Source organism: Lotus japonicus, chromosome 4, assembly GCF_012489685.1.
Source record: "Lotus japonicus ecotype B-129 chromosome 4, LjGifu_v1.2".
Lineage (NCBI taxonomy): Eukaryota > Viridiplantae > Streptophyta > Magnoliopsida > Fabales > Fabaceae > Lotus > Lotus japonicus.
Window position 1 is genome coordinate 73,784,840 of NC_080044.1, and position 27,536 is coordinate 73,812,375.

The following is a 27,536-nucleotide window of genomic DNA, read 5'->3' on the forward strand; positions in this document are numbered from 1 at the left end:
TCCCATATGAGAATGAAACACATTGTGGTCAGATGTTTACCGCTTAATGCAAACACTCGCGACGAAAGAATTATTCACTATTGTTGACCGTGAATGAGTCACCCCAGCGCTTAAGCCTCAAATACACATACATACATATAGAGATGGCAAGAAAACCCAAACTCGCGGGGCCCAACCCGAACCCGACCCAAAATTGTGAGCGAAACCTAATTTCTTTGGGTTTGGGTTTCACCCAAATTTTAAAACAGGTTTGGGTTTGGGTGTGGGATTGATTAAACCCGCGCTCAAACCCAAACCCGAAGTCTTATGCATGTAATTACCAACCCTTATATATATACTATTAAAGCTACTAAGTAGAGTTTTTTTTAAAGTTACTAAGTAGGTTTATCTTCATGAACTATATTTTTTCCTTTGTATTGGAATAATAATGAAGTTTAATCAGCTTATGTTCATGTTGTTCTCTTATGTACATGTTGTTTCTGGATTGATATTTTTGATTTTTAGTCGATTCGGTGCTCACATTGGGTTTTGGGTTTGGATTTGGGTAACACGAAACCCAGGGGTTTGAGTTTAACTTTTGCACCCGTATTAAATTTGGGTTTGGGTGTTAAGTTTGGGTTTGGGAATGACCAAACCTACACCCACGGGAGCCCATTGCCACTAAATCTTTTATTTCAAATAATTTTAAATTCGAATCTATTTGTGATATAGTAAATTGATTAATGTCAAAATCCATTATAAATAGGGAAAACAAGCCCAAACATTGATTTTGGAAATAAGGTATTTATAATAGAGTTTAGGGGAGTGAAGAAGTGCTTCTCTCTACTCTATTGACGCTTAGCTTCCTTCCTATGGATCTTCATGGGAACCCCAACCCCCACAATTCTTCGATGAAGAAACGCAAGCCAGACGACGAGGTACCCTCTTCCCTTCCTCCAATTTTCTCGTCAAAACCACTCTTTCCCCTTCTTCTTCGTCTGTTTCGAAATTCGGTACCACCCCAGAATTTCGATGGTTTCAATCATGCTTTTTCTATGTATGATTATGGTACAGTTTGTTGCTTTTTAGGTTTATTCTCATCTTAAACTTGTTTCAGCCTTCTGGGTATTCAACCTTCATTCGTGATCGTTCGAATTCCTTAAAACTCAAGTTGTTTCTTTAAGGATTTGGTTTTGTTTTTTTAATCTAATTTTAGGGTTTAGAATATTATATTAGGTCTATGGTTTCTGCATGTTTGGAACCTAACAGTAGAAACGTGAAATTGTGGAGCTATGTTTGTTAATGTAGTTGGGTATGGTGTTTAATATGCTATGGAATTTGGTTTTTCTTTTGTTTTCTGAAGACCCAGCTGTCACGTTTGGAAATAGTAGCCAGGGAGGACTTTGACTTGGAAAAGAAGGGAACTATTTCTAGTGCATATGATTTGGGGAATTGGAGATTTTTATTGAAGATTTTATTATAATATATTTTTTTTATCAAAATTGTGGAGCTGGATTATGGAGATTTATTTGAGTGACACTTCTAGGCAGCTAGCTAGCTCATTTTGGGGTATGATCTGTGTCGAATGTAGAGTTAAATTACTGGATAAAGGGGATCATAGCATCATTACCTTATCTTTAACCCCTCTCTAGGAATTCGTTTCGTTTAGTTTACGATTAAATAGTATGGAAACGGGAAATAACACATCTCGAGACACTTTAAGACTCCAACAAAAAGTGTACCGAATTGTGTTATTTTCATACTTTCTAATTAAAAGTGCATCAGGATGTGTTATTCTCATCTTGAGGCACTCTTTAAGACTCCAAACGGGTCCTATGTACGTTTGAGTTTCGGTTGAACTCAACTGAATCTACATTGAAGTCAGTGTGTCAAAATCTTGCTTCAATCCATGTTAAACTCAACGTGCCAAATTCTTTTTTTCTGTTGATACCTTGAGATATGTGAAAATCACGTTTGCATTGGCTCTAACGCCAAAACAAACATTAAGATTTCTGTGAGTTTACTTTTTAGCTTACCAATTTTTACCTAGTTGAGTTTACTTTTTTAGCTTACCAATTTCTACATGTAACTGAATCATGTTATCTATAGCATAATTTCCAATGGCCTAAACTTCAAATTTGGTAACTCGAGCCTCTAAAGTCTAAACAGTACCACAATCTGGCTGGTATGCTCATCTTGTTCATGATACAGCATGCCTGCAGTTGGAAAATGATGTATCTCATGATGCAAAAGTCACTTCCCATGTCAATCCTGCATAATATATCAATATGCCATTATATACAATGATAGGTTAATTTTGAGTTTGAAATAGAAGAGATTACAATATCTTGGGGGGGTGTCATGAATTAGTTGAAATTGGTGGGAGAGTGTATTAAGTTATCCCCACTTTTTGCTTGATGATGAATCCAATGCTTAGCAATCAACATGTCCTTTAGCTTTATGTGGATTTTAACTTCTGTTTGTCTTTCCTCTTTGCCAGGATGCTTTGATCAGTGATCATGGAAATTCTGTGAGTGTGGGAGAATCATCAGGGAGTGGTGATACTGGTGATCTCTGCAAGAGTTCTACCTCAGGATCACTGAATTCAAACAATCCAAATGGTTCCAATTTTGATAATTCATGTCAGGACGATGATGAGGATATGGTTGAAGATGATGATGATGATGATGATGCAGATGAAGATCCTGGTTATGACACTGATCTTTATTACGATGATGAGGACATCTTTGAAGATGACTATTCAAATATGCTGGATCAATTTGACAATGTGGATTTGCCTCCTGGAGTAGAGGCTTCACTGCCCTGGTTGAAGGGCATTGCTTCTAGTGAATGCAAGTCAGCTGTTGCTTTTGCCCATGCTGAAGCTGGATCCAGTTCTAAAGGCACAGTTGATGAATCAAAAGATGTGGTCATGCAAAAGTTTCAACAATTTAAGAAATTTGATACTGTTGATTCTTTTCCTGATCATCACTATGATAAGGAGGGCTCTTCAGAGAAACAGGTATAATATAATGAGAAACCTTTTATAAGCAGCACCTTTATTTTCAAGCATTAGTTTTAATAGAATCACGGTCTTAATTAAATGTTATGTACAGCGACCAAAGAATTGGGCCAAAAAAATCCAGGAAGAGTGGAAAATCTTGGAGGAAAATTTGCCAGGTAAAATTCCTCTCCCAATCTCTGCTCACTCCCCTCAAAAGATGAAATCCACTATCCCTTATCTACAAGATTATATGTCTTGCTGTTATGAACCTGTCCAAATGTTTGTTTTGAAGAGCCTACCTTATTTTAATTTTCTAGTTTTGCCAATAAGAATTTCCATCTTTAAAGTCTTAATTGGGGGAAAGGTGAATCATCATCCAACATCTTTTATTACCATCCAACCTTTTACCATTGTCTGTTGTGAAATATGAAATTCATCATTTATGATTATTTAGTTTCATTTTCAGTCATCGTTGCTGTTATATATCTCACAAACTTTATGTTTTACAGAAACTATTTTTGTGAGAGTTTGTGAGTCTAGAATGGAACTTCTAAGGGCTGTCATCATTGGACCGCAAGGCACTCCATACCATGATGGTCTTTTCTTCTTCGACTGCCTTTTTCCTCCTACCTACCCTGCAGGTCCACCAGTATGTATCATCATTGATTGATGTGTTGTCTAATGTGTATTGTGTTGTGTATTAACAAAACTGAACTTTTTTTCTGCAGAAAGTTTACTATCACTCAGGTGGCCTAAGGCTAAATCCAAATTTATATAATTGTGGAAAAGTCTGCCTTAGTCTTTTGGGCACTTGGCATGGTAAGCAGAACGAAAACTGGGTTCCAGATAAATCAACCATGCTACAAGTCTTGATTTCTATACAAGCTCTGATTCTGAATGAGAAGCCCTTTTTTAATGAGCCTGGGTATGCATCATCATATACTGGTGTAGAGGGGCAAAGAAGATCTAAGGAATACAATGACAGTACATTTATTTTATCCTTGAAGACAATGATGTATACAATGCGTAAACCACCAAAGGTTCGACCACTAAAACTATATCTAATATCTAATTCACATTCTTTGCATGTAGTTTTGTCTTAATGACTTTAATGGTTTTATTTTTCCACTAAAATAAAACTATATCTCATTTTCCAAGTGGTTTTGTCTGTGCTTGGTTTCTCATGGATGTAGGGTTAGCCATTTAATCAAACTTAATTATTATATGGGCTTGGTTAGTGGTTATCTTCTTAATCCTTCACTTACAGTCAAAGTAAACAGACTGTTTGATTTGCAAATTTTATTCACATATCAGCTACATAGGAGTAGGAGACCAAGGCGTACACAATTGTGATCTACTGTAGAAAAAATTATATTTCTCTGGATAATGGTTTATCTAATTATTTTTAGAAAAATGCTAGCAACAATCACTTTAATACTCTTTCCAACACTTTCATTGATGGGTTGAAATTCATGTCGGGTCCACTATAAGTATGAGTATCACTTCCAATTTAGTGGGATCCGCATGATTTTCAACCAACGAGTAAGAGAGTGTTGAAAAAAGAGTGTCAAATTGTGATTGAATGACTGTGTAAAACTTTTTACCCTGTCAGTGTATAGAAATTAATCTCTTAAAACATAACAAATTGTGAATGATTTTCATTCTTCATATTCAAAACTGTATAATTTTGTAGTTCAAAAATTAAAGAGTCAAATTGCCACATAATGCAGAAGAAATAGAGGAATAAAAAGGTATATCAAGAAATTACATATAGAAAAGGTACTTTGAAAATCAGAATGCTAGGATGGATGTGCGGTGGTTACATTGGTAAATACTAGAAAGTAGGGCACAAAATAAATATTGTGCAAAATGGTTTGGCCATTTAAAAAACAAAGTAGAGAGGATACCATGGCATAAAAAGTAATGGGTGTTTGTAGTGAGCCTATATGATTTTGCTATGTAATCTTTGTGTTGCTAATATAGTAGTAATATTGCTTTTTAATAAAAGTGCAGAAGCTCCAAATAAAAGCTAATCATGACTGGGAATGTATTGGCTACCGGCTAAAAACTATTAAAGGCACCATAGTACATGAAAGCTTGCACTTTCATTGAGGAGACGGAAATAATGTGGATTTCATGTTACTAACTATTATTTGAGATTTTGGGGAAATTATGACTTGTTAATAGCTGAATAAACTGGAAATGTGAAGTACATGTGAATTATAACTAGAATTTTTGTTTTGTTTTCTCCCTTGAATTAATTTGTATTTTGTAGCATTCTTAAATTAAGCTCACTTGAGTTGGTTTGTGAGCTTATTTTTTGGATCTAGGGTTCTAGTTTTACATGGTTTTCTGGTCTCATAAACACACCGAAACACTTTACAGTGATGTATGTGGATATGCATATTTAGGAGCTTGAAGAGATGTCTAAATTAAAAAACATTTGTCATTTTATTTTAACATTCCTCCCTTCATCTGCAGCACTTTGAGGACTTCATTGCGGGGCATTATCGAAATCGAGCTTATTTCATACTGACAGCATGTCAATTATATACTGAGGGGGCTCCAGTTGGATCAGTTGTTCATAATCTGCTTCAGAGCAAGAGTGATGATTCTATACCTAAAAGCCAAAAAGATTTCCAGGAAGCTGTTCGTAGGATGATGAACACTCTTATTGCATTCTTCACCAAAAATGGCTCCACAGACTGTGAGGAGTTTCGGTCTCCTGAGATTTATGATTTATCTGCAGCTGCTTCTAACTTAGGGGGTTACAAGGTAGAACCGAGCACATCAACCTAGGGTTTGAAGGCCCTAGGTTGTTCATGATGTGAATGATACTTAGTTGGTATATTTTTTGTGGTGGATTATTTTTTGGCCCGCGCTTAGTTATAACTTATAAAAATCGACATGCTAGTTTTTTCTGATATTCTGCCTGTTTCTTCCGCAAGACAACGATTTTCGTTGGACATGACAGAAAACTTCCTCTGTAAATAATTTGGCTGACATGCATATCTTTAGTAGAAGTTATATATAATTACTATTTCTACAATCCCTGCACTGCATGATAATATTCGTGTTTGGCACTATTGTGTTAGTTCTTAGTAGCTTTAATGCATATATTTTGGCTAAAAATTGAACTAAACAATCTCTAAACGCCATCAAAGTTTGCAACACATTTAGCTGCATGTTTGGATTAGATTCTATTTTATTCACGTTTGGTTTAATTTTGTTTCCCTTCTAATTTTATTATTTTTGATTAAATTATTTTCTCTATCTTTAACATTTGTTAGATATGAACTCACTCCTCCTTCCGTTATAATAGCACCATTAACAACTTGGGTTAAATTTGGGTACATTTGATAATATTTTTGAAGTAATTAGCATCAAAGCAACAGAAAACCCATATTCTACAATATGCAACTTCAAACTCTAAACCAAGTGTTGAACCATTTTTTCGTCAAGTGTACTCGGATAAGAAATAAAATCACTCAAGGGATTAAAGTAAGTTAATGTTAAGAATATATTTTAGTATTTAACATTTAACCATGAGTACTTAAATAACATTATAGAATAAATAAAAACTGTCCATTTCCCTTCAGTTTTTCTCTCAATATGCTCTTCAATTTAGAAAAACAAACAATCTAAAGAGATTAAAGTAAGTTTCATTGGCTTCAGTCTCACATATAATCAGTTTCTATAATCCCCGAATTCTTTTGTCAAAATCACCTTTTAAATTAAACCTTTGATAGTGTTCTGGAGAGGTACTCACTTTGAAGTGCTCAGAAGTCAGAACGTAGTAGCTAACATTCCCAATAAAATATTACAATGCAAAACATTCCAATTGGCATCCCATACAAGCTTATAAACAAACAAATGCTCAAATGAGATTCATGATGGTGTATCAAAGGTGTAAGAAAAGCGCAATTTTTCTGGCAGCCACATAACGAATTCTCCAACTGCAAATAATTTTAAATCCCTATGCGGCGATCAACATTGCCATCTTCCAGTCAGAATAATTTTGCTTCCCAAACATACCTGAAATTTAAAAATACATATACACTTTAGAAAGGAAAAAATGCAAACCTGATAAGATAATTTCAATTGCAATATACAGATATTCTCTTGCAGTTGCAGGATAACAATTTTTAAAAGAATCAAGGTACCATTTCCATGCTGGTCCGGTTCAGCTATAAAAAAATACTATGGTATTGAAAGAAACTAGCAAATGGCTGCTAGTGCTAAATTGCAATCTATGTACAGCAAGCAATAGATTAATTAAGATCCTGAGCATTTGTATTTTGAATGTAACTTTATTGACAGGCTGAGGAAGTAGTCAAGTAGCGCCTATAAAGAATCTAATTATCAACTGCTCTACTTTTACTTGCATATTCAGAATTGGAAACAGAAACTAAATTGGATGGGAATTGAAGATATAAAGGACTCTAGAAAGTAGAAACGGTATGTTGCTGTACTGCAAAGAATTTACACTAGCTAAATTGGATGTCAAGAATATAATGCCCCTGAGAACTGTTATGTTACTGTGCTTATTTAGGCTTGGATCTCTAATTTACAACAAGTGGAGTGTATGGAATGATTGGAAGTCTCATCTTCATGCGTGCTTTTTAATGATCATCAGACCATTGTAGAAGTTTGTAAAGATATTAAATATGTGCCACTTTTTCTTAATTTACACGTAGACTATATGATAGAACTCGTATTCAAAAGAATAAGAAAAACTAGCAAAACAGGGTATAGAAGCTCTTCACTCACAGAATCGAAGTGATTCTAGAAACAGAAAAAGATATTACTCCTAGAGAAAGAGAACAGTTTCTGAAAGAAACAACTGGTTCCAACAACCAGCCCAGCCAACTCCTAACTTCCCAAAACACTGACTAACAGAGGTGCATTCAGCTCTTATTTATACTAACAAAATACACTAACTGCAAGTCAGTTAGTTATTTCTGTTTTGGCGCCTAACATATACCTTCCTTATTGGAGGGCTAGTTCTACTCCTCCATCTTTCGTCTTTACCAAAATTATATGGCTTGAGTATGAGCTGATACTTGGCCTTATTAGCCCTGCTTCCAGCATTTTCTAGCACTAACTTCTCTAACTCAATTTTTTTTAGCGAGGTGAGGATAAATTTAAGGCCTGAGATTAGGAATTTCAACCCCTTCCTTAAGATGAATGGTATGATCATGTCTCCTATTAGGTGGGAGACTAGTAGGGTTGTGAAATAATTCTCCAAATTCTGTTAACAGTATTGAAATTCTAGCAGGAATATTAACTACTGGTTCTAGTTTTACTTGTTCAGCCTCACACAATGAATCAACAGCCCTTCACCCTCTTCTTTTAAAACATGCATGAGAGCACCAAAATTCAACTCTGACTTTGTCATAGCAGGATCTCCAATGATCTTATGCACAACATCCCCTTTTTTCAAAGTAAGTTCCAGCCTCCCAAAATCAGCTTTTATCTCACCAAGACTAGCTAGCCAATGAAGTCCCATAACTATATCAACCCCACTCAAACTGAACAGATAAAATCCTGTTTAATTTTTAAAGTCTTTATCTGAATCAACAATTCTTTTGCATTTTACCCTACATCTGATTTTATGTCCATCACCCACTTCCACCATGTAAGGAGTGTCTTGCACTGTCAATTGTAACCTCTCCACCAGCTCCTTAGAAATAAAATTGTGTTACCCTCCACAATCAATAAGAATGATGATTGGATGAGTTTGTAACTCCCATTCTTGATTCCAATCCTCAGAGTTCTGTTCAAGAATCGTGGTTTTCAGGGCAGCACCAGATTGGTGCTCTGATACCAGGGATAGAATTGGTATCGCCTCTTATTTATACTAACAAAATACACTAACTGCATGTCAGTTAGTTATTTCTGTTTTGGCGCCTAACATATACCTTCCTCATTGGAGGTGTAACTCTAGTGCTAAGCCTATCACTATAGTGGCTGCAGTCAGTAAAGACAAACAACAATTGTAGCATATACATAACTATAATCCATTAAAGTAAACTAGATACATTTTAAGACATGGGTCACAAATTATGTTGAAAGGAGGAAATGCAATGCAGTACCTCTTGAAGAATTGGGTAATGTATCGCAACACGAACCACATTAGTACAATGACCACAACATCTATAAAAGTTTAGGAACTCCAACAAGACATATATATATATATATATATAGCATGTGAATTCAAGAAATTGTTCTAATAGGAAATAAAATTACATTATTAGAGAAGAATAATAAAGGATACTGAAAGTACAACGCTCCCACCAATCCAACATATAAAGACCAAAAGTGACATTGTAAAGGTGAATTTTGCGCTGAACCCAATTCATCTCTTCAATCCACAACTGCAAAAAACAAATTGATTTCAGGATCAAAATCTATGAAACACTTAACCATTAACCATTGATATACAATGAATTGAAGAATAGCGATTGGTATTAAGATGATTTCTGATTATACCTATAAATGGCGTTTGTGGTTCTGGCGTTGAGCTGAGGTAAGGTAATCCACACACACGCCCTTGAATCTTTTCAGATCTGCGATTTTGGTTGGTGATGGGGACGGGGGAGGAGAGGTGTCAGCGGCGGCGGAATATGGAGGGTGAGGGAGGATCGCGAGTCTCGCACGGCGTGGAAGCGATCTGGTTGTGAGGGAAAAATGAGTTTTGTGTTGTGTTAGTGGTAATTGTGACCGTCAGATATTGATCTGTGTGCGATTAGTTTGATTGATTGTTGAGCGATTCACTGGTTTAGGTTGGTGTATATAGGAATTGCGACCTTGTCCATTGACCCCTCCTGACCGACTTCATTCAATTCAATCCGCACTTTATTGAGTTTCTTCGGGTCTACGGACAACTTTGAATTCAAAAAACTAACCCAATCAATATTTAGGGTTGGATGAAAGACAAACAAAATTCTTCTCAACTTATCACACGAAGACTCTGGCAAAAAATGTATCTCATCGTATAGTTAGATTAAAATATTGTATCGTACAAATTTAATACAAATAATATAATATAGGGTCCGGTCTTCTTTAAATCCACACATTATTGTGTTTCTTCGAGTTTAGAGATGTGTTCAGGTTTAGAAATTAACATGATCAGATATTTATGGTCGAGTGAAAGTGAAAGTCAAGCATAACTGGCCCCAACTCGTTCCATAAATTCATGTATAATTTATTACTTTTGTGATGCTTAAACGGTAATGGAGTATCATTATTTTTCAGTGTGAGATTTGTATATCCAAATTAAATTATAGTAAAAATCATATTATGGTTTGACAATTTAGTAAAATATGATTGGTTGTATCTTGTATGTGTAAAATAGTTTCTTGCATATTTCTAGACTCTTATAAAAATCAACCTTATATAACAAGTGGTTCAATTTAATGTATTTTTTTTTTTAAACAATGAAAGGAATATATTTTTTTCAACTTATAATTGGTTCAATATATTTTAAATAATTGGCATATCTATGAAGAGAGTGCTAAATTGGCATAGACAAGACATAGGGAGATGGATATACATTGTTAGGGTTAGGGTAAAAAGTAAAAACTCTCTGCACCAACAAACAGTCAATTATATTTCATTAAAATGGCAGGTCACAATCTGATTTTTAATGTTATATGATTTAATCAAAATTTGAAGGTGTAACAAAAAAATAGAATTGGAATAAACAAGAGCCGCCGGTGAAGTGACGGCGTTAGGTCAATACATAATAGCATGGAAAGATGGACGGTGAGGTGGTGGTTGATGTTGACGGCGGGGCCGAATTGGTGACAGTGAAAGTGATGGTCTCTTTCCATTTCATTGTGGGGACATTTTCATAATTTGATATCTCACGCGCTTCTTCTTTTTCAGCTAACTGTAAATTGGTTAGTTATCTGTTATCTCCTCAGCACACACATCACAAACACAAACCAACTACTATAGTATACACAACATGTATGAAGTGACATTGAAATGAAAGATGATAGATAGATGTCTATTAGATTATCACATCTTTTGACTTAATTACACGTTAATCCTATTATTTTCCTTAAATTATGACTTTTCTGTGGATCAATTGGATTTGGAGGTGCTCAATTTTCAATGCAACTTGTTACTATACTACATTTCTCGTGTTACATGAGCTTCTTGCCATTTGGTCAATAGAATAATAGAGAAATACCTTTTTATTTTTAAGGTAGATAAATCCTTAAGGATATGTTTGGAATGTTGAAAAACCGAACTAAGAATAAAACAAGTACTATGTAAAATATATATACCTACATATAATTTTTTTTTTTTGGGTTATGACTTGGCTTAATTAGCACCTCTAGGAAGAGTACTTCACTTGGCAAGCTAAGAGAAATAAAGGAACTTGTAGGGTGAAAGACCGAGGTTCAAACTCATAGCTCAATTTGTAGAAACACCCTTAAAGTTTATATGATAATATGATATCTTGTAGTAACTAGCATAGACATATTGTCGATAGTAGGAACGTCAAAGCGTACTACTCGCTTCGTCTCGTACTCAGCTTGTCTTAAAACAGGATCAGACGACCTGACCCGCATCTCCCACATTTGATGCGGGTTGGAAAAGTCTAGCTCAGTCGACATAGTGGTGGGATTGCCGATTTGCCCGCACAAAATAAAAAATTATTTTATCGATCTGATGGTTTTTGCCTAAAACTTTTACTTTAAGAACACAATGTGCTTGAAACTATTTTCACAATATATATAAAAAAATATCAGTGATGATAAATCTACATTGAAATAAATTCAAAATGCCACAAACCATTTAAACATGACTTGTAAACTAAAGGAAAAAGCAACTAGCAATTTTCTGTCTCATAAACAAAAGAACATGATAAATATCTTTAAGTAATCAATTATTCATTTATATACTCTACTAAATATAATGACCAATAATTGATCTCAGTTGCAAGCATGAAACTAAGAACCACAAATCAAAAGCACCAGCTTCGAATAACAAAATTGTTATTAGTTTTAGTATAATTAAATACAAAAACAAGAGGAATTGAATTATTGTCATGGACCCAACAAATCAAATTAATATAATTCATGCCAACTTAAAGATGTTATCTTTTTGGTACAAACATTTAGAAGTTAAGCTTCATATTAAGATCACATTAAGACCAAGTATCCACAAATACAACTAAGACTATGGGTTGGGGAACTTTCTTTCTCTGGGTTGGACACCCTTTGTGTCTCACATTTAATTTATTCATTAATTCATTTTAACTCTTAAAAAAAAACTAAGAATATGGGGAAACATGGTAAATTACAAAAAAGCAGGTTGGTTCACCCCGCCCTGTCTCGCCATGTTAGTGACGTGTAACACCCCGATTTCCGGGTGCCACTTTAGTAACCAAAAATAACTCTACGCGGAAAACAGGTAATTTTTTTTTTCGTTTGATTCCTTTTAAATAAAGCAATAGCAAATAAAGACATAGCCCAACCACAAAACTAACCAATATACATCAAATATAACCATGTACAGCCTCAGCTGCACTCCCACGTCACGCGCACTCGCAGTGACTCCAAAGTAGTGTGCCCGTAGGCAAATATATATACAGATCCCGAAGTGTGAGTGAGAAAGTTGTAATTACAATCTACTGAAAGAAAGTCGGCCTCAAAATGACCTAAGCAAAGACCCCTATGGTCCGACTGACTCACTGTGATTCCTCAGTAAGAGAATCACACAAAAAGTCATGCGTCGGGAACCTACCCTGTCCCAAAAGCAAAACGAATCAGAGCTCTACACAAGATATGACTCCTGCCTAAACCTACCCTCCAAGTACCAAGTCCACTGCGAACTGAAGTTGGCAAGTTGAAGCTCAGCTCCATGCGTCGTAGAACTCCTTTCGTCAGATGTTCACGCTCGTCAGTCCGGTCCTCCATGACCCTTCCCCGGTACGTCGCCCGATGACCCACAAGATAGATCACCCAAGCGATGGGGGCAGCACGATCCACAAGCTCATATCTGATCCCCCCCCGAGGGAGAGACCATCGAACACCAGTCGGTCATCGACATCTGGCAGCAGGCCGACCGCCCAAACACAAACATGCAACCAAAGCCAAGGCGCTAGGGTCAACTCACGGAAATAAGTAGATATACACTCAACATGTGATATGGGGTATAGATATATGTTGATATATACATATATAAACAAACCTAGCATGTTATGGCTCTAACATTGCTTCAATAAACAAACAGCACACAATCCAAGTCAGCATGAATGTATGCGTGAAATGCACAATATGAATCCGGATTTGTGACGCGTTCCCGTTCGCCACAAGTGAAGCATTCCCGTTCTTCACTATGGATGGACCATTCCCGTTATCCATCCTGGATGAACCATTCCCGTTATTCATCCTTGGTGAACCATTCCCGTTATTCACCATATGATGAACCATTCCCGTTATTCACCCGATTGAATGCAACGTGGTTAGCCAAACAACGAATCGTCCTTACCACGAAAGTGTTTATGCTCACAACCCAATCTCAACAAACCCAATGAGTTAGTGTCGGTCAATACAACACAACTCGGAGTAAGTGTCGGTCAATACAACACAACTCCACCAACAAGAATACACAAGGGTCTAGTGTCGGTCAATACAACACAGCCCAAACGACAAGAGCGCTAAGTGTCGGTCAATACAACACCGCTCCAAAAACAAGAGAACCCAAGGGATTAGTGTCGGTCAATACAACACAACCCCATCAACAAGAGTACGTAAAGTACTCGGTGACTTTCAATCATCACCGTAGCTCACCTCAGTGGCTTTCCCCAAAACCAAACTCACAACAAAGGTCGACTTTTCTCCGTCTTTCGTAAATATTTTCCCCTTCAGTTTTCCTATACTTAAACGTTAATAAAAATGATTTCAATTCAGATTAGTCAGGTTATGAGTTTATTTCTCAAAATCTAGGTTTCCCAAGTCTTTAGTTTTCGAAATTCTAATCCTTCTAAGTTTTCCGAAAACCAACCACCCAAAAGAAGTTTCCCGGGGAAAGTCTAAGTAAACCAACAAATACCAACAAATGGCTAAGTCCCAAACCCCTCGTTTGAACTTGCCTAGGGTTGCTCATCCAACCCAAGATATCAAAGATCACCAGATCAATGAATCTCCACTCCGAAATCGCGTCAAAACGCTCAATCCAACACAACATCACATCATAAGTTATGAAAACATTCATAACAATAAACCATCATCATAATCAATATCATAGCAAAGCATAAGTCGAATTTATCGACGCCTATCATGCAATCATAGCTAATATATATGTAAGTTGCCCTAACCTCGAACTGTTCCAGCTTCGCAAACAAAGTTCTCCTCAAACAATTGCTCTGAGTCTTCCAAAGTTCCCTCAACTGAACCTCGGAGAAAAACAAAGCAGAATCCAAACAAAATCGATTAGTTCGATCGCAAAACAATACATAAACGATAGACAAAGCATTAAAGCTTCAGAATACGACTTCCGGTTACGAAAAGACAAGTTTTCGAAAACGAAAAACTCCCCCCTAAAGGTAATAACCCACGGCCTCAAAGGAAAAAGGGCTTCGGCTCTTTTTCTTCGATCAAATCAGTTTACAAGGTAGTTTTAGGGTAAAACTAAGGCAAAGAAACTGTCAGAACAATTTTCGGACAATCGGGCCGAAATACGGCTATCCAGGGGCATTTTGGTCCAAAATAAAGGCTCAAAACTTCAAAGTTATCAGTTCTGAAAACAAATTTGACAGCAACGATCCTCATGACATCCGTGACAACAAATCCTAAAGGCACGAAGTCAGATTATAGCTTTTCGACAATAAAGTTTCGAAATGTGAGACAAAAGGATTTTGAATCAGTTTTTCAGATCCCTGTCAACTGGATCACAATCAGAGTTTACTGACAGAGGTTTTAGGCTCATGGGAACCTAGAGAACATAACCCAAGCAAGAAATTGAAGAAATCAGACAATTTTAGAAAAAGCTCAAAACTGTGAGCACAGAAACGACTTCAGAAACGCAACAGAAACAACAATCAGAGATAGGAATCGTGTTAGTTACCTCGATACCTAGAAGTAGGGACGAACTGCACGAAGATTGGTCAAGGTTTCACGAAAATCTCCTCCTCCCTTCTCTCCCAAGAACTCGCGGCTCCAATGGTGCAAAATGAGAGGATTTTGCTTTTTCGCGCTATTTATAGGCGGGTGAAATCGCGGGAAAATGATAATTTCGCGATTCTGATTTTTGCAGCACGTTCACCGAAGAATTCTAAGAGAGATTCTGGCGTCAGAATTCCAGAACTCAAAACAAATATCTAAGATTTGGGAAAAACGATATCCAAAACGCCAAAAGCGGTGTAAGTTAGTCTGTCCCGAAAAACTACTTTTTGCTGTGATGCTCAAACGACAAAACTTTGTACTGGAGAAAGATTGGAAATGTCGAAACAAATATGGCAGCGCGGACGGAATCTTCGTTAGAAGTCCCGAATAGAAAAAGTCTTCATCCATCGCTCAAAACTAAGATTTCGAAGCAAAGAAATTAGCGTCGTCGAGCTTCCGGAAAGTGAAACCCATCGTGCGTACAGTCCAGAGTTCCGAAATGAAACGCTGGTCGATGGAAAAATAAATAGAATCTTTAAATTTTCCAAGAGTTCGAAATCTCACTTAAAACGTTATTCTAAGGGTGAATTAGCCTATTCTGGACACGCTCGCCATAAGTCAAGTGCGCAGACGACTCGCACTAACTCCGAAAGCAACTACGCAACATTCCTCAAACAATCCCTGAACTTTCTTCTTCATAAATCTTTCTCAAATATCAAACTCCTGTCACGCTTACACTGATTCTACGCGTGAGTCGGAAATTAGCTTGTTCTGAAAATCCAGGTCTTACATGGCGCAACGCAGGTTGCATTATCTGCGAGTTCATTTTTTGTGGCTTGTCTCGCTCAGTTTTTGCGAATTTCTTGGGTTGAGCTATGAGTCTTGCTCGCTTTGACACCCCTGGTCGAAAGATTTAAATTGCATGAAAATGTTAGACATATGTTTAAAACTTGCTTGTGCAATACATGAAGTACTACCCATGAATATTTATCATTCCTTTAATAATATTTTTCTATATAACTAATACATAATTTAAAGAATGAGTTGTCTGAAAAACCTTAGTTAAAATTTAAGTTAAATAATCATAGTCTTTGGTGAACCAATGATATTTAACATAAGTGAAATTTAAGGCTTATTTACTTTAAATATCAATGCTCCACCTAAGATTAGAGTGATTAAACTCAAACTTTACCTACAGTCATCCAAACAACTCTTATAAAAAATAATTAATATTTTCATTCCAATTTTGTATATTTTTTTTTTCTTTCTCCAAAAGCATCTCCAACCCTTGTACCTCAAGCAATTCCTTAACTTAAGAAATGTTCTTTATTATCAAATGCTCATTGGAGCAAATGATATGACATAGTCTAATACCTTAAATTTAAGGTTCATTCCTTCCATAAGAAACTTTGCTTTTCGGGATCTTAGATTAAGAACTATTTTTTCTCTTTCATTCCTTCTTAGTCATTCTTGTGGTATTATACCAAACGTATGTGAAATTTAAAAATATAAATATATGTGATATTATAAGGCCAAACTAAAAGTAAAATAAGAACTTATGGCTAGAGCGAAATGTTTATCAGAATCGTATGAATTCCTTAGATCCTGTGTAGCACTTTGGGGTCACATAAATAGTGTTAAAAACTCAAAATAATGTCTCATAATTGGAGATGCTCAAAGTATGTTTAGAGCCGGTAATTATAAGACTAATTCTTTAATACTTAGAGATCACATTAAATTTTGTAGATTTTTTATAAGCTCTTTCATACATTTTTATCTAATTAATCAATTTAATATTTAAAATAATTCAACCAAAATCCCCTTTACTTCATTGACATGTATCGCCAAAAAAAATTAAAACATTTTTCCTATGAAAACACGTGTTTCAAATTCTTACATATTATTTGTAACTACTAACTTCTGAATTAGTTTTAATTTTTCTGTAAATATAGGCAATGGATGTTTATGTATCAACAACAATGAATGCAGCTCCTAATCCTTGTTCTTTCACCGCTACACACTCACCTCACCTACCCATAACCTAGCAACATAACAGAGCAACATAGTTAAATCTTAGCCTCATTCCGCCGTAATTAATTTCACCATTAAGTGGCAGTAAAGCAATTAACCACAATAACAGCCTAGTCAATTGAGTCCCGAATCAAATAAATGAAGCCACTCATAACAATGGCATGAACTCAAAAAGTAACCCCTCAGTACTCACACCCCTTTCCCATACTGTACCTCCTTTTTTACCATACTGTACCTTCTTCACTTTCTTGTTACCATAAAAAATTGCCGCTCTACCGCTTAATGCGAACACCCGTGACAAATAAATTAGTCATTCTTATCGGTCGGTCGGTCGTTGTGGCTAAATCAAATAATATAATAAATTAGTTGAATTTAACATTAAATTAAAAACTTCACATCATGGATTATAATTAAAAAAAAAACACAAAAATGTATGATTTGGATCTTATCTGTTAGAGCTGTTATGAGACTGTTGTTTGATTGGGGCTCGAGCCTGTCACGAGCGTTTCCTTCTTTTCTTTTTACACATACATTATTTTTCTCTCTGTTTTTATTTTTTAATCTCCTCAAAAGAAAAATAAAAAATATATATATATTTGTAGAAAAAAATTAAGAAATTAGGATATATATATATATTATTGGCCTATTTGGTGTGGTGTGCGTGAAGACTGAAGAAAAAGCCGCACTCACTTGTGAAAAACACAAAAGAAAGAAGGAAAAAGAAATCCGCAGGAAAATTGGTGGCAGAGAGAGAGAGAGAAGAAGAAGATGAAGAGAGAGCACGAGCAAGTGAGTGGGAAGAGCTGGATGGGAGGCGGCGGTGTTTGGGAGGAGGAAGACGAGCTTCTCGCGGTGGTGGGTTACAAGGTGAGGTCATCAGACATGGCGGAAGTTGCTCAGAAGCTTGAGCAACTAGAAGAAGCCATGTCCGATGACACCATCGCTCACCACCTCTCATCAGATACCATCCACTTCAACCCCGCCGACATCGGCACATGGCTTGAAACCATGCTCTCCAATTCCAATTTCGACCCCACTCCGGCAACCACCACCACCTCCGATTACGACGACCTCAAAGCCATTCCGGGAAGAGCAATCTACGCTCCTGATTCCCCTTCCTCCAGCAAACGCACCAAAACCTCCTCCTCTTCCTCCCCCTACGCCGAGTCGTCAACTCGCTCCGTCGTGGTTGTGGATTCCCAGGAGAACGGGATCCGGCTCGTGCACTCACTCATGGCCTGCGCGGAGGCTGTCGACCGGAGCAACCTCGCCGTCGCGGAGGCGCTGGTGAAGCAGATCGGACACCTCGCCGCGTCGCAAGAAGGCGCGATGAGGAAGGTCGCTACCTATTTCGCCGAAGGCCTTGCGAGAAGAATCTACGGCGTTTACCCTCCTCAGCCGCAGCAGCAGCAGCATTTCTTCTCCGATTCGCTCCAGATCCATTTCTACGAGACTTGCCCTTACCTCAAATTCGCTCACTTCACCGCCAATCAAGCAATCCTCGAAGCGTTTCAGGGAAAGGATCGTGTTCACGTCATCGATTTCGCCATCAACCAAGGGATGCAGTGGCCGGCGTTGATGCAAGCCCTCGCGCTTCGCCCCGGTGGTCCTCCCGCGTTCCGACTCACCGGAATCGGACCTCCGGCACCAGACAACTCCGACCACCTCCAGCAGGTTGGGTGGAAGCTCGCTCAGCTGGCGGAAACCATCCACGTCCAGTTCGAGTATCGCGGCTTCGTCGCCAACAGCCTCGCCGATCTCGACGCCTCCATGCTCGATCTCCGTCCGCCGGAGGAAGAATCCGTGGCCGTCAACTCCGTCTTCGAGCTCCACAAGCTGCTCGCGCGCCCCGGCGCGCTCGAGAAGGTCTTCTCTGTCATCCGGCAAGTCCAGCCGGAGATTCTCACCGTCGTGGAGCAGGAAGCTGGCCACAACGGCGCTAGTTTCCTAGACCGGTTCACTGAGTCGCTCCACTACTACTCAGCCCTCTTCGACTCGCTCGAAGGCTCCTCCGCCGTCGAGTCGCAGGACAAGGCCATGACGGAGATCTACCTGGGGAAGCAAATCTGCAACGTGGTGGCGTGCGAGGGTTCCGACCGGATCGAACGGCACGAGACACTGACTCAGTGGCGAACCCGGTTCAACTCGGCTGGACTCTCTCCGGTTCACCTCGGGTCCAACGCGTTCAAGCAAGCTAGCATGTTGTTGGCGCTTTTCGCCGGCGGCGACGGTTACAGAGTGGAGGAGAATAATGGGTGTCTTACTCTTGGTTGGCACACTAGGCCATTGATTGCCACCTCTGCGTGGCAACTCGCTTCTAATTCGGTGGCGACTCACTGATTCAACTCAGCTGAACTCAACTCAACTCGCATCCTAGCTTTTTTTTTTGGTAGTTTTTAATTTTAATTTCAATTCATACCCATTATCAGAAAAGGAAAGCTAGAAGAAAAAAAAGTGAATTGTTGTGGGGTTGAGAACTGAGAAGACAGTGTTCAAATGTGAAATGCTGAGCTGTGAGCACTAATTGATTGATGCCTGAAACATAGACCCACCAATGTCCATTTTCCTGTCCCAACTCATGTCTATGATTCATTTTCTCTGTTAATTTACCTTTTTTGGGTTAGGACTTTTCCTTTTCCTCTGTGCTCAACCATGAATTTTCTGGTTTTTTCTTTTGGGTTGGGTTGGAATCTCTTGTAATTTTTCAGGGTTAAGTACTCTAAAAAGGTTACTACTGCTGCTGTGTATTTATTTATCTATCTATCTATGCATGTTTTGAGTATATGAATTATGTAGCTTGGTGGTAATAAATAGAATCTTGTTCCTTTTGAAAATTTGAAGCTGAGCCATCATTGTCAGCTTTGATAGAATTGGCATGACAGACAAGTTACCAAAATGGAGAATCAGCTCAAGAGTTGAGTGATTCAGCATCAAAATGGATGCAAATTACTGTAACTGCAACGATTATTTTGGGTCCATAGCAAAAATTACTGCTGCGATTACAATCGAATCCACTTTTTTATGTCAGGGGTGGTACAGTATCACAGTGATCAGAAAGTGAAAAAAAGAAAGGAAGAAAAAAAGGGTTCACCCACTTTAATGTCATGATATGAACTTCTTCATAATACTACTCCCCTGAAGAGTTTCACTTTTAAATGTTATTATTCCCATTGTAATTATTGTAGTACATGCACATTGCTTCCTTTTCCTTTTTCAAGTGTCAGTTTTTCTCTACCTTTGCTTCTGGGTTATAGTTATCTCTTCTCTGCCAATTTTTTCTGATTTTCTGTGTAATTTTAATATTTTATTCTTTGAATCTGGAAAAGTAGCCTAAAATGAAGCAGCATGCAGATTCTGGTCAAAGCAAAATCAAAATCTCCATTGACTTATTCTTTTTTTAAGTAAGTTGGTGATAACTTTCATTGTACTGGCCAGCTAGAAAATAATATTAGAATACTATTGTAGTCTCTAAGAATCTCGAGTTCCTGAGATCCTCTGGCAGAGGAAACCTGCAATGCTCCCCTTTCTCTCCATTACTTTAGAAATGTTCTTATCTCAATTTCCAACCTAAACACTCTAATTAAGCTCATATATTAATAGCATGAGTTATTCCGCATTAAACTTTCCACGCATTTATTGGAAGTAGCTTTTTTTTTGGTCACTATTATTGGAAGTAGCTTAACTTAAAGTCATTTTCCCATGTTTGGATTAATTTATCTTCTCTTAAAATCAATTCTATCAATCAGAAGTTACTCAAAGCTCTTTCGAGTTGATTTTGATTCTAGAATTATGCCTATTTGGATTAACGCATGTCCCAATTGATTCGGAATAATTTTTTTTTATAAATGTGAGTTGAAAATGAAGTGATTTATGTTTGTCCACATTAATGAAAAAAATAATTTTATTAACTAATATTGTGAAAATCAATGAATGCCGGTCGCAATTATTAAAAGTGGTTGATTGTACCCCTAAGTTTGAGAGTTTGATTCTTAGGAGTTATGCTCTTAAAAAGACCTTTTAGGCTTCGGTCATCACCACACCAAATTCAAACAAAATTGCCTTAATCAATGATAGTTATAGTTAAAACAAAAAATATCAAGAAATTCAATTATAAAATTACATAATTAATCATGTTCAATTCAAAAGTTACACCCAGTGACTTCTACAACAAATTATTGTCACTAACTTCTACCATAAATAACTAATTAGGAGGTTTTTCCACTCTTAATTTTATAGGTATTTTCAAAATGACAATATAACTTAAAAACAAACCATATTTCCAAATATATATTAAAAGTAAAGAAAACACGAAATTTGGGAAATGAATTTGAATTGCACCTTAATTCAAATTGATTCGTCGGTTTCTGTGCTTTCTTTCCTTTCCATCCAAACCAAACAGAGCAATAATTAAAAGCATGACAAACTTAAAAATTAACTTCTGTTTGAAAATGGTTATAAGAGAGTTTCAATCACATGAACAAACAGTAGTGTCTCTAGTTAATAGTAATACAACATGCATCTTCTATTTCATGTGGGAAACTCCATTTTATTTTGTACTACATAATCAACACAAATAATAAATTAATCAGTATTCTCAGGTGCAACATTTCTTGTAAATTTGCAATCTCTTGGCATCTCCTCGATCTGACTAGTGATAACGTATTTGATCAGTTACTCTGTGTTCTGGCCTAACCCCTAGCTAGTTGGTCAGGCTCACAAGACTACAGAGATTAAATAAATTAAATGGCAAGAGAATATTATCAGTTTATTCCTGAAATGCTCTTAACAAACGAAATGTCTATATAGCTGACTCATTTTATATTACAAACTACAAATTGATTAAAAGTAGTGAAACTTTTTAAAAAACAACAATAATTGAGTAATGACAACTACAAAACTTAAAATGCAATATGGTGACACATCACTCTATGTCCACATGGTGAGAAGGAACAATCATATGAACCCAAAGAGCATTGCCTCATCAGCGTTTAGAAGGGGTCAATTAATCACTATTTTGCAGGCCAGTAGATGAGTTAATGAATGAAAAACGCATATGTAGCACTCACACTCATATTGGTTTCTACGTATTGGACCATCTCATAATTTAGTAGTATAAATAATGCACCACCATATAATATGCTCTATAGTCTATTTATTCACATGTCATCTTCTGCTTTTTTGGTAGGGCCCCACCTAAATTTTATTCTAATAGCAACTTGCTGGACCTCACATCAGTTACCTATTTTAATTCTCCACATGCTGATGTTGCTTTTATTACCTTTTCCCCAACCTTTTCTACCAACAAGAAAGCAGATCAGGTCTCTTTCAACTACAATTATAAGCCACAATGTTTTAAAATACTAGTAAGATGAAGAGGAAAAATAAAATCTTTTGAGCAATTATGAGTTAGTGATATTTAGAGAAGCCAAGTCAAACCAAAATTGCTGCTTTGCTAGGTGCCTACTCTACTTTTCTTGGATCATGAAACAATTAATGCATGTAAAATTGAGTGAGGAACTTGTTTGAATCAGGATACCCATAAAAAGCAGGAAAATAAATGGTAAATAAATAATTGAATATCAAGAATAAAACTGTAAAACTTTCCAATATAATTTAAAGTGTGTATTAGAACTTAGAAGTCTATACTCGTTATAGATATAGTTAAATAAGTATTTATAAATGGTAGAACAACCCTCAACTCTTGAACTAACTTTTGAGTTGAGTTAAACATCCTAATTCTAATATAGTACTATAGTCTATCACAGATTCGTTTACTTTGAAGACCTCCTATATATGCACAAAATTGAAAATTCAAGAATAGAATTGCAAACTCACACAAAGACACACCGCTAAAGAAGCCCAATACTACAATACACCCAAAATACTAGTGTTGTGTTGTAAATAAAAGTCAACATAACTCTTTTATATTTTTATAATTCTTTACTTCTTTCTACTTCATAGTTCATACTACTTGTTGTAAAATTTGGTTCATCACTTTCTTCGTTCCTTTCCCATTCACACTACTTAAGGAGAGACTTAGATGAATAGTCACTTTTACATAACAAAATTAACTTAATTAGTCAAAGCCACTATTGGGATGCAGTTTTCTACAAATTGTGGAAGTTGCCCATGTCAACTAGTATACATGTGTGTTAGAAGTCAAGGTGGGATATTGTTGAAGAGGGAAGTGATGCTTTTTACAAAGTTGAATTTCATTGAACACTAATAATACTTAGACATACAAACATTATAAATACAATAGCATATGTTTCATTTTTCTCTTTATTTATCTCTTACATCATATTATTATTATTATTATTATTATTTCTTCCATTTTTTCTCATTCATTTGTTGATGTCTATATTATGTAAATGTCGACTGATATTTTCAATTGTTGAAACATGTTGAATCATGATGCGGGTGTGTGCTGCATAGATATGTGTGTGTGGAGAATCATATATGCAGATTGGTGTGTGATGGACAATGTCTGAGACACTCGTGTGGTTACAACAGTTAGGCATGTGGGGGGGGGGGGGACCTGAATAGGACCTGTGTTGTTCTTGCTGAATGCCGAAGCAATGTGCTTATAATAATAATATTCATTCATCCCTGCCTGATTTTGAGCTTTGTTTGACAAAACCGTGGCTTAGTTAGCCCCGTCACCTTATCTCCCAACCCTCCACGTTTTTTCCTTATTTGGTTCTTTTTTCTTTAATCATGAGATTCCCAAAACTCATTTTCTTCCTATTTTATTTTCATGGGAAACCTTGTTCATCCTTATCCACTTCAGTGGTTTGTACGACTGAATCTTCTTCTCATAGCTAGTGCATTATATTGTTATTATTTTGGAAAGGGTTTTAATTGAAGAAAAAATAATTTTTTTTAGGATTTGTAAGATATAAAGAAGAGAGTAAGTGTGCAAGATTTGAGTAGATTAGATAAAAAAAATATGGGAACATGAATTAGTTAATTTTGAAATTGAAGAAGATATTGTCCCTAACACGAATTTTTTGCCATAATTTTTAGTTCATGGGGGAAATTATATTTATATATCTCTGGAATTGGTCTAAGTTTTTTGGATTATCAGCCAAAGATTTTATAAAAAATAATTTAAATTTCTAAGAAAAAAATGAAGGAAAACATTGTTGATTTCTCTAAAATTGTCTTTTGCATTAATTTTTAATTATTCTACTCTCTAAGAACATATATTAATTTGAGTATAGCAGGGTAATTAACTCATAGTTTTCGAAGAATGTTAATTATATGTTTTACAAGGCCTTACAAATGTGAAAAATTATTATCTAATTGCCTCCTATATATTTATTAGCTTCTTATAAATCTTGTATATATACTAATATTAAAATAATGAATATTTCTATTTTTGTTAATTAGAATAAAAATATTTTTTAATTTACTCTTACCTAACTGCTCAAACTTTTAAGATAATTAGTAACTTGACATGATATCATAGCCTCTATGTCTAGAGTTCAATTCTTACCCCCTAAATTATTTAATAAAAAAAATTTGAATTTAGTACATAATAGTTGGACATGCGTTAGGGGCGACTTAGAACTAATAATTTAAAACTATGTAACATTAATTATCTAATAATTTAAACTTGAGAGATAATTGATTTTTTAACACGTGGGCATACAAATACAATGCTAGCTCAGCGATGTTGATTCTTGTGTTCCATTATTTTCTTGATGCTCTGTTTTGTTTGTGTTTCTACCATTGATGATTCCTATGTCATTTTTCCAACGAGTTTTTGCGATCTCGTTCTTGTTCTCCATGCATTATTTTCTTGATGTTGTGTTTTGTATGTGTTTCTACCATTGATTATTCCTATGTTATTTTTCAAACGAGTTTTAACAAACAAACAAACTAATAGGGTTCATGGTGTAATGTATGGTGAGAATAAAAAAAATACCAATCAAGGGCTAACGAAAACCAAATTTCCAAAGACATGATCCTTATCTTTTTTCACTTTTTCAAAAGAGTGCAAGCTATCTTCCAAATTTAACTTTGATCATAAGATTATTGTTTCACTTTTGCCATATTTTCCCTCCCTATGACTCTAGTATTACAAGATAAGATAATCTAAACAGATAAGATAGAATCTCATCTAAACCCATAAGATAAGATAGAGTCCCTCTACACCCATATCACAATCCCCTTAAATCAAATTTAAATAATTGATAAGATAATGAGCCAATCCCAACAATCATCATCATATTTTTTACAAATAAAGTATTTGAACAATTGTGAGGAATAGTAGTGTTGTCAATACACCCATTCACTTACTAATCCCAATACCTTATCTCTTTTCTTTCTAGTTACTAGTTATAAGCTATTAGTTAATATAGTTATGAGTGAAGTTAGTTAGTTTTGTAGCAGCCTATAAGTGCTCAGTGCTAACCTTGGTATACTTTGGACAATCAGGGACTGAGATGAATTTCATTAAGAAATCTATTCATTCCCAGGTTAGTAATGTTAATGTAGGCAGCTAAATTTCCACAATTAAGGAAGTTTCAAAATCTTAAAAATGGATTGTTTTTGTGGCCCATTTTTGTAGTCTCATTGAGGAACTAGAAGCCTGCCTTGGAACTTGCAGAAAATGAAAATGAGGCACATACCTGAATGAATACATTTTTTCAGTATTAACTAAAGTATCATCACAACCAGTTGTCATGAGATTAATTCTTTGTCCCACTTATTAAGCGGTAGGCCGGAGGCTACTAATGAATTTTTTTTTTTCCGATTAGCAAGAGTTGGGAATCGAATCCTCCAATTACTTACTTAAGAGATGAAGTGTTGAACTTCTACGACGTCGTCAACTCACTTTATTCTTGAATGATAACAATATTTGATGGAGGATCAGTTTTCATGTCCACCTTTAGTGAAAGTTCCACTGTAGGACATAAACTGCGCTGTTAATATATCTTCCGACAGTGCAGCATGTGGTTCATGCTAATAGTGGCAGGGGGGACACAACTTTGAACATCATTTCCTCAAATAATTGAACATGGCCCAGACTTCACTATTCGAAGCCATAACTCTTTCCTGATTGTAGCATGCTGGTGTTCATTGTAATACTTATTAATTTTAACAAGAAAATAAGGAAACATTTCAAATAGCCCTCACACTATTAGAATTTGAATTAGACCTAATTCTACACTAAAAGTTTAGAATTGAAGATTGTCTTTCCATATACAAGGGTTATCTTGATCATATCTGTAGTCAATGTACAACTTCTCAACACACTCTCGCTCACGCTCTGGACATCTCTAGCGTGGAATTTGCATGAATATATAATTGCGAGTAGTCCTTAATTGATAAACTCGATCTGATACCATATTAAAATTTAGATTAGCTATATACACAAGTATCAAGACCATATTCTATTCAGGAAGTTGTCTTGCTATAGAAACTTCAAACTTGCTGCCAGCAAAAAAAAGCATTAAAAAGCCTAATTTAAGTATTTAAGCTTCCTATTTCTGAGATCAAAGTGTGTGTATAACACCAGCAATAACAACCAAACCTTATTTCCATTATGACAATATATTTTCTTACTAATCAGCTAATTTAATATGGGTATGAAAGAAAAAATTTACTGTTAAACAATGGTGTTTTTTTTGGGTTAAAAACAATGGTGTTTTATGTTCACATTTACAACAATTCTATTATTTTTTTTGGTCACTTACAACAATTCTTTTATCAAACAAGATCACAACATTCCAAAGAGAGTGGGCCAATTGAAGGCCTTTTTGTCTTCAAAGGTTAATTTCATGATTCATCTTTGTGTTTTTTCTGTTCCCAATAGTGTTCTTCGTCTTGGCCATTTGTCAAATAAAAGGCTTGTACACATGCAAAATACACTTCATATTCACGTTAAGAAAAACAAAGCTTTCATTTGTTTCATGAAATCACCTATATCTTGTTCCCTTTGGACCATACCAACACATACTGGCCACAAATATTTTCTAGTTTGGTTAATGATCCTCGCCTAATATACTACAAAACTAATTAATTAGGTTGGGCCTAGTTTTTTTGGGTCCAGTTAGGACAAGCTTTACATCAATAAATTCTGGGCGCCCACACATGAGTCGGTAACAAATAGGTAGCTCGGCCCAATCTTTGATAAAGCAAGATCATATTCTACTTTTATACATATAACTGCTGATCACTTGATATTGACAAAAGAGCACTTGATAGAAACGTTTTCTAAAGATCTAGCAAATGAATATGACATTTACTTGCTTTCGTTTTGGGGTCAAGACTCAAGAGTACGACAGATACTGGCATCAACATGGGTTCGTTCATAAACGAAGTTGCCCATTTTCTTGATGTTTTATTAAATTTGAATGTGATACATTCCCTTAAATTTCACATTTTTT

General features: G+C 36.0%; 3 protein-coding genes across 3 annotated transcripts; 2 read left to right on the forward strand and 1 right to left on the reverse strand.

The window, feature by feature from the left end:
- The first annotated feature begins 772 nt into the window (after positions 1 to 772).
- Positions 773 to 6,032, forward strand: LOC130714363 (putative ubiquitin-conjugating enzyme E2 38). The gene is made up of 6 exons (XM_057564259.1): positions 773 to 917; positions 2,480 to 3,001; positions 3,096 to 3,159; positions 3,493 to 3,632; positions 3,712 to 4,023; positions 5,465 to 6,032. Exons 1-6 carry the CDS (start codon positions 852 to 854, stop codon positions 5,780 to 5,782), a joined length of 1,422 nt encoding a protein of 473 aa, XP_057420242.1. The 5' UTR covers positions 773 to 851; the 3' UTR covers positions 5,783 to 6,032.
- Positions 6,033 to 6,691: 659 nt separating this feature from the next.
- Positions 6,692 to 9,897, reverse strand: LOC130714262 (uncharacterized). The gene is made up of 4 exons (XM_057564161.1): positions 9,476 to 9,897; positions 9,261 to 9,360; positions 9,079 to 9,139; positions 6,692 to 7,018 (listed from the first exon to the last, which is right to left on the reverse strand). The coding sequence occupies exons 2-4, from the start codon at positions 9,343 to 9,345 to the stop codon at positions 6,991 to 6,993; spliced, it is 174 nt and encodes a 57-aa protein (XP_057420144.1). The 5' UTR covers positions 9,346 to 9,360; positions 9,476 to 9,897; the 3' UTR covers positions 6,692 to 6,990.
- A 7,886-nt stretch (positions 9,898 to 17,783) lies between these two features.
- LOC130710543 (DELLA protein 2-like) lies at positions 17,784 to 19,921 on the forward strand. Its single transcript, XM_057559851.1, has one exon. It carries the CDS (start codon positions 17,908 to 17,910, stop codon positions 19,477 to 19,479), a length of 1,572 nt encoding a protein of 523 aa, XP_057415834.1. The 5' UTR covers positions 17,784 to 17,907; the 3' UTR covers positions 19,480 to 19,921.
- The last annotated feature ends 7,615 nt before the right edge of the window (positions 19,922 to 27,536 follow it).

Excerpts from the sequence above, each read along its gene's own strand:
- LOC130714363 (XM_057564259.1), top strand. The coding sequence starts at position 852 with ATGGATCTTCATGGGAACCCCAACCCCCACAATTCTTCGATGAAGAAA. Across the intron at positions 918-2,479 it reads AACGCAAGCCAGACGACGAG|GATGCTTTGATCAGTGATCA; the intron begins GTACCCTCTTCC and ends CCTCTTTGCCAG. Across the intron at positions 3,633-3,711 it reads CCTACCCTGCAGGTCCACCA|AAAGTTTACTATCACTCAGG; the intron begins GTATGTATCATC and ends TTTTTTCTGCAG.
- LOC130714262 (XM_057564161.1), bottom strand. The coding sequence starts at position 9,345 with ATGAATTGGGTTCAGCGCAAAATTCACCTTTACAATGTCACTTTTGGT. Across the intron at positions 9,140-9,260 it reads GTGGGAGCGTTGTACTTTCA|ATGTTGTGGTCATTGTACTA; the intron begins GTATCCTTTATT and ends AAACTTTTATAG. Across the intron at positions 7,019-9,078 it reads ATTACCCAATTCTTCAAGAG|GTATGTTTGGGAAGCAAAAT; the intron begins GTACTGCATTGC and ends TTTAAATTTCAG.
- LOC130710543 (XM_057559851.1), top strand. The coding sequence starts at position 17,908 with ATGAAGAGAGAGCACGAGCAAGTGAGTGGGAAGAGCTGGATGGGAGGC.